An 11214-nucleotide genomic window follows, 5' to 3' on the forward strand; every position below is an offset into this window, starting at 1 on the left:
ACCTAAAGATACATAATGAAGGCGCCAGGCAGGCCTCCCTAGGAAGAACATTCCACAAGTAGGGAGCCACCACAGAAAAGGCCTTTTCTCCCGTTGCCACCCTCAGACCTCTCGAGAAGGAGGCACATAAAGAAGGGCTTCAGATGATGATCACAGGGTTGGGGTCAGTTCATATGGGGAGAGTCAGTTTTTTGAGGTACTGCATTGCAGTCCTGCGGGAGGCAGCGGAAGACAGGAGTGCCTGGCGTGCTCTGGTCCATGGGGTCACGAAGAGTCGAACACGACTAAACGACTAAACAACAACATTGCAGTCCTGAGCCATTTAAGGCTTTATGTGTCAAAACAGGCACTTTGAATTGGACCTAGAACTAAATGGAAACCAGTGTAATTGAGCCAGGATTGGTGTTATAAGTATGCTTAAACCATCTTAAAAATAAAAAGTAGGCTTTGCCAGACATATGGAACAACCTTTCATCAAACAGAGGAGTGGGTAATACCACAAGTTTAAAATACCCTTGACAAAAATCCACAGATACTAAGGCATCAAAGTGTGAATCTTGCATAAAACGCAAGAATCAGGCATTGATCGCCTAAAGTTTGGGGTGGTGGCTGAAAGAAGACAGATGGCTCACTATCTTGCCTTGGTGCATTGCAGCTGCATAGCAGAAGTAAAGTCTACAGTGATGAAAGCGCCTATTATTTTCACAATTTCCCTCGAGTAAACAGTCAAATTGACAGGCAGGTGCATGGAATAGAAAATAATTTATCCACATGGGGTTCCGCGTGGAGTCCCTAAGGCAGCTCACAATCACAAGTTAAAAACATAATTTAATCAACACATAATCATATGAAAAAAACAGGGACAAGTAGAATGTAGCTCAGAACAAGAAGGGGGAAAGGCATTAACAGAACTTCAGAAAAGCAATGAGAGGGGGCCAACTGAGCTTCCCAAAAAAAGCCCTGTGGCGCTAACCAGGTTTCCAGTGCCAATGGAACACTGAGCATGGTCTCGGACAAAAGACATAGTAGGTGGGCAGACTCTTAGGCCACCAATGGGCAGCAGGCAGCCACTCTTCAGAGGAAGAAAACTGGTTGTTCTTACAAAATCTCTGCCTGAGTTATTGACAGGGACATTTTGCGACAACGGGCGGAAGGGGCATCCTGGGAAGGAAGCAAGGTACAGGTGAGATTGTCAGCCTTATTTGAAGACCAGGAGCAGGAAGGATTGGTATGGCAAAGGGGCGAATTAGGAAGACCCAGGTTCAAATCCTCACTCAGCCATGAAATGGGGGAACTAGGTACACCACACATAGCTTATTCAGGGAAGCCCAGAATAAATATAAAACAAAATAATTCATTTAAAAACAGAAACAGCAATGTAATTGCTCCACAATAACTTGTGTTCTTTTGTAATTAGTATAAGCATCAAGCCTGTTGATACTTGCTTTCTTTGTTCTCCTTTAGGTTTGTTTCAGCAGGAGGCTTTTCCGTACTTGTACATACTTTGGGATATCCTGAGTCTGCCAATACTTCCCTCTTGTGTGTAGCTTATATGGTTTTGGCTACATTAGCACAAGGAGGTAAAGGTAAAGGGACCATTAGGTCCAGTCGCGGACGACTCTGGGGTTGTGGTGCTCATCTCGCTTTACTGGCCAAGGGAGCCGGCGTACAGCTTCGGGTCATGTGGCCAGCATGACTAAGCCGCTTCTGGTGAACCAGAGCAGCAAACGGAAACACCGTTCACCTTCCTGCCGAAGCGGTACCTATTTATCTACTTGCACTTTGACATGCTTTCGAACAGCTAGGTGGGCAGGAGCTGGGACCGAGCAACGGGAGCTCACCCCGTTGCGGGGATTCGAACCACCGACCTTCTGATTGGCAAGCCCTAGGCTCTGTGGTTTAACCCACAGCACCACCCGCGTCCCTAGCACAAGGAGAGGAAGACTCAAATTGGTATTAGGGAATATGACAGAATGCTGAGAGACTGTAATGGAATGTCTGCAATGGAGAAACATAGGAAAAACTCAATTTGCAGTAATCCCACTTACCCACCTCTATGTTAATAGGGTTCCACCTCCTAAGTCAGTTTTGGCTGAACCTATAATGTCATACCTTATTTATACATTTTGTCAACAAATTAATGGAAGGGTTAAAACTGAAGAACTTGCTTTAAAGTAGTTGGCTGCATTAAATGTGGAGGGGGGGACGGCAAAATGCCACCAAGCAGGGCTTTCCACCTGAACATTTAATAGTTATGAGATGAAATACATAGTTAGCTGGAACAACATGTAAGAACGGCTGTTTCAATAGCATATGCTGTGTCAGCATACATAATTGCTTCTTAGAATAGAAATGGCTTGTGTTCAGTTCTAAGTCGTTAGATGTCTTTCTTAACAAGCCATTAGCACAGCAGAGAACTGACAGTCACTCAAAGCTGCAGTAAATTCTTAATGTCAATGAATTTGCTGATACAACATACTGGGAGTCAATAGCCCATAAAATACCCACACAAAGAAAACATTTTTTAAACCATCAGAATTGTAGGTGCAGAACCATAACGCAGCAGCCACATCTATGTTAAATTACTGCATTAAAAATCTAGATGATGCTAACACTTAGCATTTATATAGCTCTTTAGAGTTCATTCAGAGTACTTTATGTACATGTGATCTTAGTAACCCTTACAACAACCCTACCTTACAGGTAGTCAGTAATATTACCCTCTTACTGCAGAGCCTAAGAGATAACAGCTTGCCTCAGGGCACCTAGCAAATTCATGACTAGAGTGAAAATTACATAAAGAACTTGGTCTCTCACAATTTACACACTTAAGCCAGTAACTACAAAAGTCATTTTAGCAGCAATCATGGTATTCTCATTTTCTTTAATAATGTATGAAATACCATTTTCATCAGACATTAAAAGTAAAAATGTATGCCACAGTGAGATTTAAACTGTTCACTGAACTCAAGTATAAAAAAATACATTTGTTTGTTTTTTTACCTTCTAATGGTTTTCACTATGTGTCACAAAAGTTCAGCCTGTGACCATGAGAGAGAAAAAACTCTTCCCCTTATATCATGAAAGCTTTTGTGGGCTATTATTAAAGCTGAATTATTGATTTCATATCCTCCCTTGTCCTACGTAATGACTAAACTCCAGCCAAATCTGAAGTTAGGAGGAGGAAAAAAGCAACACAACTGTGCATTTAGAAAGAAGAAGAAGAAAATACTGGGAACATAGATGAAGTCTGAAAATTTAAATACTAAATTGAATTACTGAGTCTTCTTTTAAACCCCTTTCCCTGCTTCCCATGAATAGTCAGGCGTTCCATTTATGATGCAGGCACAGAACCGATTCCCAAATTCTCAGTTTTCTGTGGCCTCTGTAGCCCAGCCCAATCACCAAAGAACACAACATGCCACGAAGTGTCATTTTTATTAGTGCAGTCCAGGTGACAAAGAGAATTTCTTACTATATCTCACCTTGCAGACAGGGAATGCAACCTCCTAACATCTCACCCATGTACAGGCATCCATCAAATAATATCATTTATCATTATTATTGATTATCATCTATTTTTTATTATTTGAGTGCTTGTAGTAAATAGATATACAAGCACTTGACACAACTGCCAGATTCAAATGGTAATTATATTTTTTATAATATTAGTACAGGCCTGGAATTGTTGGAGGTGTTTTAGTATTTCCCCACTTTTATTTAAAATTGCTGGGGTTTTAAAAGGGCCTGACTGATGACAAGGACAGAACAGTAAATTCTGCTTTGTTATTGCACTCATTACAAAAGTCCGGCTGATGTCAGTGGAACAACCAAATGACAGTGCGCACTTGCCCAGCTATTGATCTGAGGATTTAGCATAGTTGTGTTTTCCTTGCAAGAAGATATGAGCACAGTAGTTCTCTATAAAGGAAAATAAACACCAATTTAAAACTCTTGCAAAAGGCAAGTCTAAAACCATCCTGGGGAATCCCCTAGACTCAATGTGCAAGTAATAAGACAACAGTGGAACACTTACTTCCTTGTGTTTCCCAGAAACTACGCTCCATCTGCTTATAGCTGCTGTGAGTTAGGAAAAGGGAGCATTCCATACTCTTGGCAGAATATATAAAAAGACCAATTCATCCAGTAGACAGTATGGAAAATGAATATAGGTGCCAGAGTCATAGTATGCAAAGGGTAATACACACTAGAGGATCAAGCAGGGCTATGGTGACTCATACAATGAGGTCAGGCATCCATAGGCATCCTGTTGATGAGGCATTTAGTGTAGGAAATTTTCAGAGATCAAGGATGATGCCCAAGAAAGTGCAGTGAGCACAGTCTGGTGTTGTAATAGAGCTCAGGTGGGGAATAACCAGCCTGGGATACAAATGTGGCCCTCTATGGACTTCTGTCTTTCCTGAAGATTCTCCCCAGGCGATACCCATCACTGGTCCTGCTCTGCACCGTCCTCAGGTGCTTTCGCCTGGCTGCAATGTGTTCTTGAACTGTGATAAAAAATACTTCTTGCTTGTTTGAAGAGAGTTGTTGAGGGTGGTGGGTCAGGGTGTAGAAACGCCTGACTTTTGGGTAGCTGTAATATAGCCTACTGGACAAAGGTAAGAGTAGAATCCAGTAGAAGAGTAGAATTGTTGACCCTGGGCCCTGCCCACCACTGGTATGTAGCTGCCCATGAGGCTGCCCATGAGGAAATATGGCCCTCAGACCGAAAATGGATCACCACTTCTGTAACAGAGAATGGATCTATAATTAGAAGGCAATCCACAGAAATGTGCACAAAAAAGATATACAATCATGGGGGTAATTATATTAGTCTCTTCTTGTCCCTGAAAACTGATGTTATAGTCAAAGTTCCAGGGCCCGTGTTCCAGGGTCTTCCCTCCAGAAAAGGGATACAGATGGCACAGGTGCTCAGTTAAGCATTTTTGGATGCAGTAGATTAAACTAGTGCCTTGGTAAACTCTGTACGTGCCAGAGGAGGCTGCTACATTGCCAGGCAAGATCTACTTTCTGCTGTACAGTACTGCAGATCTGCTTTTAAACTCTCAATGCATGAGCCAATTCTCTGTTTAAAGGAATGATTCTGGCCTAGTTTGAACAAAAATCTTTTTGAAATCTTATTTAATTAAATAGGTGAAAATCCAGTTAGTGGAGACACCTATTCTCCTTTAAAATCGCCTTAGTTGGCTTAGTTTAATCTGATTCCTTGCCACCTTAAACAAGATTAGAATAAAGCCAATTTAAACACTCCCACACAAACATTTCCCCTAATTCAGTTAAACCTGATTTTTAAGTTTGACCAATTTATAAAACTTACATAACTGTAAATAACCATGGTATTAAGATGGATAGCAACATTTGAAAGATTGTAGATGAACAGTATTTAACAGAATCAAAGGGTGTTGCTGATATGAACAGTCCCGGATAACCAGGGGCAGTAAATAGACCAGGCATAGGCAAACTCGGCCCTCCAGATGTTTTGGGACTACAACTCCCATCATCCCTGACCACTGGTCCTGTTAGCTAAGGATGATGGGAGTTGTAGTCCCAAAACATCTGGAGGGCCAGTCCCTGCACCACTGGTGTCCCCGAATGCACTAGAGCAGGAGTTTTTTTCCATAAATGAATGGTTACACCATTAACTTCTAACAAAAAATTAAAGCACTGCATTTGGTGGCACTCTTTGGCTGTAAGGATTTACGTTCTGATATTTAGGTGTGACTATGCTACAACAAATACTAAAACAGCAGAAACTGAAGCTGTCTGCTCCAATTCACCATCTCTCTAACCTTCAACTCAAGGGAAAAATAAGTAAGAGTATTTGAAGTCTTTTGTCAGTTCAGAATAAAAAGCCCAACACAAACCTTTTCCTCTTATACATGTATAAGCAGACAGATATTGTATCCTGGGGAAACTAATAGTTAAGATGGATAAGAGAGACATACAATATTAACAAGAAGTCATGCAGCACCGTAAACACTAACAAATGAATTGTGGCATAAGCTTTTATGGCAGAGTCTATAGTACTTTGCAGAGCTTTTTCAAATCTTTAATTATGTTTTCATAGGTTGCCATTAGGATGTGGACATCTGATACTTTTATATCAAGTGCAGAAATAAATATCGTTAAACCAAATATTATAATCTCAAGAGCACTAAACCTTTAAAATAATATAGGAACAAATGTTTAAATTTAATAGTCACATGGAAAGTCTGTTGGAAATAAGCCTTGAAGGGCTATCTTGCTCACATTTCTTGGCAAACTCCAACAACAACAACACAAAGAAGGAAACTACACTCTAGGCATTAGGACAGAACTATAAAAGTAAGCATAAAAAAGCGTCCCATAAGAAACAATAGTGAGTCATCAAGCAAGTAGAATTTCTCAGCACTAGGTTGGAATCAAAGTGATCTGCACTATGCCACAATGTGGGTGGATTCACATCTACTATTATAGATCGTGAGCTAAACCAGGCATGGAGAACCTCTAGCCAATGGGCATAATTAGACCCAGCACTGGTCCCAGTTTGGCCTGAGAGGCCATTTTCCGAAACCCACACTCACTTGCCCCACACCTAAGGTCAAATGTGGCATCAGTTGTGGAGCAGGTAGAGATGCTGCTGCCAATGGGCCCTAAAAGTGCATTCCCAGTTTTCTTTGGTAAGGGAGGACTTGCTTGGGTGGTGAAAGTAATCCCACTGGCTGAGCTACCGAGTTCCCGATACTCTATTGGTACACTACAAGTTCGTATTCATCACCTGTTTATATTCCACTGATATACAAAAAGCTTCATTCCTCTCCTAATATATTCTATGCAACTGTCACCTTTGTTGTTGTTTAGTCGTTTAGTCATGTCCGATTCTTCGTGACCCCATGGACCAGAGCACGCCAGGCACTCCTGTCTTCCACTGCCTCCTGCAGTTTGGTCATTTTAGAAGCTTCGAGAACACTGTCCAACCATCTCGTCCTCTGTCGTCCCCTTCTCCTTGTGCCCTCCATCTTTCCCAGCATCAGGGTCTTTTCCAGGGAGTCTTCTCATGAGGTGGCCAAAGTATTGCAGCCTCAGCTTCAGGATCTGTCCTTCCAGTGAGCACTCAGGGCTGATTTCCTTAAGAATGGAGAGGTTTGATCTTCTTGCAGTCCATGGGACTCTCAAGAGTCTCCTCTAGCACCATAATTCAAAAGCATCAGTTCTTCGGCGATCAGCCTTCTTTATGGTCCAGCTCTCACTTCCATACATCACTACTGGGAAAACCATAGCTTTAACGATATGGACCTTTGTTGGCAAGGTGATGTCTCTGCTTTTTAGGGTGCTGTCTAGGTTTGTCATTGCTTTTCTCCCAAGAAGCAGAGATGTATAATTCCCCAAGCCAGGTAAGCAAGGCATTGGGTTTTGGGAAGGAGGAATGAGGGCTCTAGAGTCCTCCTGCCTCCTTCTGAAAGCCTAGTTAGCACTTTCCCGACCTTTGAAAAGAGGTAGAAGGGCTCCAGGATCCTGCCAGAGCCTCATACCTCCTTCCCAAAGCCCTGTGCCTTGCTTAGCTAGCTTTGCAAAGGCAGTGCAAGGGCTGGGGGGGGGGCATCAAACTTTGACCTTGCTCCCCCCATCCCCACATGAAAAGGAAATGTGAAACCTGCGGGTTCTGTGTAAAAGCACTTTTGCTGCCCACTTAGGATGAAAAGTTGGGCCACCCTGAGTTACAATATAGGGAAGGCACATGTCATTCATCTATGTAATCTTGTGAGCAGTATGCTACTACTAATTCCAATGTGCATTGAAGGAACACAGGAATGTATTTAAGAATAAGAAATGAGAATTCAGCATTCAAAAACTGAATAGGGATTAAAACTTTTAAGAAATTAAAAACATTTTTAAAAATGAAAGTCACTTATCCTCAGAGCTAATAATTTCAAGGCTGCCAAGCATATTACTGCAATCAAACGCCTGCATAAACAGGGATGTTTTAAAATTCATTCTGAAAGTTAATAATGAGTGAGACAGATGCATCTCACCAGGGAGGCATTCCATAAACAGGGAACTATTTCCAGTGACATCATCCAAAGGAATTGGGATCCTTGACATGGCTTAGCTGATAGGCATGAGGGAATCCCTGAATTGTCAACACTGTTCAGAAAGCAGAGTCCTTTCCCTGAATTCCAGCTGACTAGGCAAAGGTGATAGCAGGACTCTAGGAGGCAATATTTGTTGGACCACCTTGCAGCTTTGAATGCCTGCCCAAGATTCTGGGAGATGAACAACAAAAAAGTGTCTCTCAATGTAGAATAAAGCATCTTTCTGATCTTATTCCAAGATAGAATATTTTTTCACAGCACTAATTTACATCCTTGTTTCCATCTTACAATAAACTTTAGAAAAAGACCTAAATGTTAATACATTGTGTATCTTTTTACTGGTTTTCTTTTCCTGTAACAAATATCCAATATCATTACAAAACAACCATTTTCCAATTTCCCCCCTCCCTGTTGACTTCCCTTAGCTTCCATTTCTGGTTTATTACATCAAATGATACTTTCTGCTGTTTGTATTGTTATCATATTGTCATACTTCTTGTATATCATATTGTTATACTTCTTGTTCTCTATAAATAAAATTGTAAATGTTTATTTAAATCCTGCCAATGAGTCCATGTTTTTGTTTTGCTTTTTTGTTTCTGCAAATATATTGTAAAGGGTTTCTTTTTCAAAATCGCTATTGTCCTTTTCACGTAGTTTATCCATTAACTTTGCTAACTCTAATATATTGTGTATCTTAGGCTTCCTCTTTCTGTTCCAGGTCATGCTATTATTTTTTGTTAGAGGATTCAATATCAGCAACTAGAAAAGGAAGTTTTACAATCTGAAGTCCCACAACCTTCAAAGTAATTAGCTGATAAAAGACTGATTGTCTACTATTTTTTTTTGCAAGGATTCATTTATCCGTTTATATATGCATAGTTCTGTGTGTAAAGTATTAACCCTCATTTATGAATTCAAAAAAGGAGCTCCTCCTGGTCTTCTGTATCTATTCTGTACTTTGTGTACAGAGATTGAAATGATTTCACTTGTGCATCATGGTTCCACAGCATTAAAACAAGAGTAAACTATTTTCCAAGCCCTCAGTAGGATGTGACTTATATCTAGCATTCCAACATTCCATGGCCAGTTAGGACATACTTTCTCAAGAGTCCAGAAAGTTGCCAACAGCTTTATTTCTATTCAGGAGTCATAAACTCACTTTGGACCATTAAATAACTTCTCCTTTAGAACACAATTTGCTTTGGCAATTATTACATCCAAAATGAGAAAACAAATGTAAATTCCTCCAGCATACGATCCTTACAAAGAGGATCTATAGGCAACCCTGTATTATGCGGGTGAGGGTTCACCCCTTCAATTACCCTCCAGCCTACTGCAGGTGCCAAAAGCAAACCAAATAAAGTACAGTACCCTTTGGATTTTGTTGCCACATAAGCAGTGCTGCTGTCCAGGCAGGACTTTGGGACAGAAGTGCAGGGTCCCTAAATGCAGCTGGGGCTGGTTTAACACAGTTTGTAACACACACCGCTATCTAAAGAGGACACCGCACCACAAGATCCTTAAATCCTGATGCTAAAGTTAGCTAACTGCACATACGCAACATGCAAATTTGTACGTCATGCTCCTGTCGGGAGCTTCCAGAGGCCGTGATGTGGCTACCCGCCATTGGAAACATTATACTAGGTGAGAAGGGCCTTCCTGCGATCCTCCAAGCAGGGCAACCTTTACATACATATTTAACCCAGAAATCATTACCAGCCCTTGGTTTTATGGCCACAATTACCTTCTTAACTCCTTGAAACAAAAAGTAAAGGTTTTTCCTTTTAGATAAGCATACTGTCCACCATTCCGAAGACATTTGTGGATTGTTTTTGGTTTTTTTACTCATAGGAAAATCCCTTTAGTTTCTATGGCACCTGCTCCCAGGTGAAGTGGGCTGCAGTCTAGGAGTCCGGGTGCCAACTTGATCAAAATATTGGGGGGGGGGGAGTAAGCCCCGCCCGTCACAAAATCGATAACAATTCAGGGTGCACATGAAACCATTTGAATGGCAATGCTTATCAACTTTTTTGGGGGGGGACACCTCAAATATTTTATTGGGGGGAAGGGAGGTGAAGACACCTCAGCCCTTCGGATTTAGGACTCCTAGGCTAGGAGAGCTTCTTGCTGTGCCCACTTACCTGGGAACAAGTGCCACTGAACTCAGTGGGGTCTTACTCCCGAGTAGACATGCCTGAGCTTCGGGAAGGGATGACACGGCTTCCTTTCCCTAGACTTTTAAGGTGGTGTGTGGCGGGGGAGAGAGAAAGCGGGGCCGGGATGGAAAGCTCTAGAAACCCTAAGGGAGGCAGGCAGGGCAGGGCAGGGCAGGCTGCCCGGTCTGCAGCAATGACGGGCGACGACGTCTCCCTTACCTGCCACCGGCGCAGCGGCCGCCACAAGGCAAGAGAAGTTGAGCAGCAGCGAGGGAAACTCCGCGCGCATGGAGGGCGGCGAGGCGGAAAGTAAAGGCGGGAAGAACAAGAAGGAGGAGGAGGAGAAGAAACAGCAGCAGCCGGGGCTGAAGGCACCGTCTCCCCCTCAGCTACGCCGCCCGCCTACGGCCCGGCGAAATGACAGGCCCAGCCGCCTCTCGGAGAGGCATGACGGGAAATTCCTGGGCACCGGCTGCCCAGGCAACTCCAAATATGAGCATAGAGAGCGCGAGCCGGGGAGAAGCCGGCCGGGCTGTGGTTTTCCTGAGGCACCTCGGGGTGAGCTTCACTCCGCCCCCCCCCCCACCGTCCCGGGGAGGCGAACTCCTGACGCCCCTCAGAATCAAGTCCCCGGGTGGTGATGGGTCCCTATGGCTCTGCTTCCACCTGGAATTTGGCCATGTGCCTTTTCAGAGCTCTGCTGCAAGCGGGGCGTTTTATTTGGTTGGCTTCCCCCCCCCTCCTCCAGCCTGCTTCTCCCAAGTCCAAAACAAGTAAGACGGGCTTGCGGAGAGATCTGTAAAGAAAGCAATCCGCATCCCCACGCTCCTAGGATCGCAGCCTAAAAGACAGATGCAAAAGGAGAAGGAACGGGGGCGTGGAAGCAAACTTAGGCGCTAGCTACATTAACCTTTCCATCTGCATTTCTTCAGCATCTATGAGGCATAAGCTGGGTAGGTCAG

At 43.0% G+C, this 11214-nt stretch overlaps 1 protein-coding gene across 5 annotated transcripts in view; it reads right to left on the bottom strand.

Annotated features, from left to right (window-relative positions):
• Positions 1 to 10889, bottom strand: part of MSRB3 (methionine sulfoxide reductase B3) — a 58118-nt gene extending 47229 nt beyond the window's left edge. The window contains exon 1 of one of the 5 annotated variants that reach the window (XM_083463777.1): positions 10472 to 10889. Coding sequence is in view for 1 of the 5 variants with exons in the window: in XM_083463779.1 (XP_083319905.1) it covers positions 10472 to 10541 (70 nt within the window). In the remaining 4 variants the exon portion in view is untranslated. Of the gene's footprint in view, positions 1 to 10237 lie in introns of all 5 variants that reach the window. The other 4 variants (XM_083463778.1, XM_083463779.1, XM_083463775.1 and 1 more) reach the window with 4 other exon arrangements.
• Positions 10890 to 11214: the final 325 nt, after the last annotated feature.

Source organism: Podarcis liolepis (assembly GCF_965112155.1).
Source record: "Podarcis liolepis genome assembly, chromosome: 10".
Classification (NCBI taxonomy): domain Eukaryota; kingdom Metazoa; phylum Chordata; class Lepidosauria; order Squamata; family Lacertidae; genus Podarcis; species Podarcis liolepis.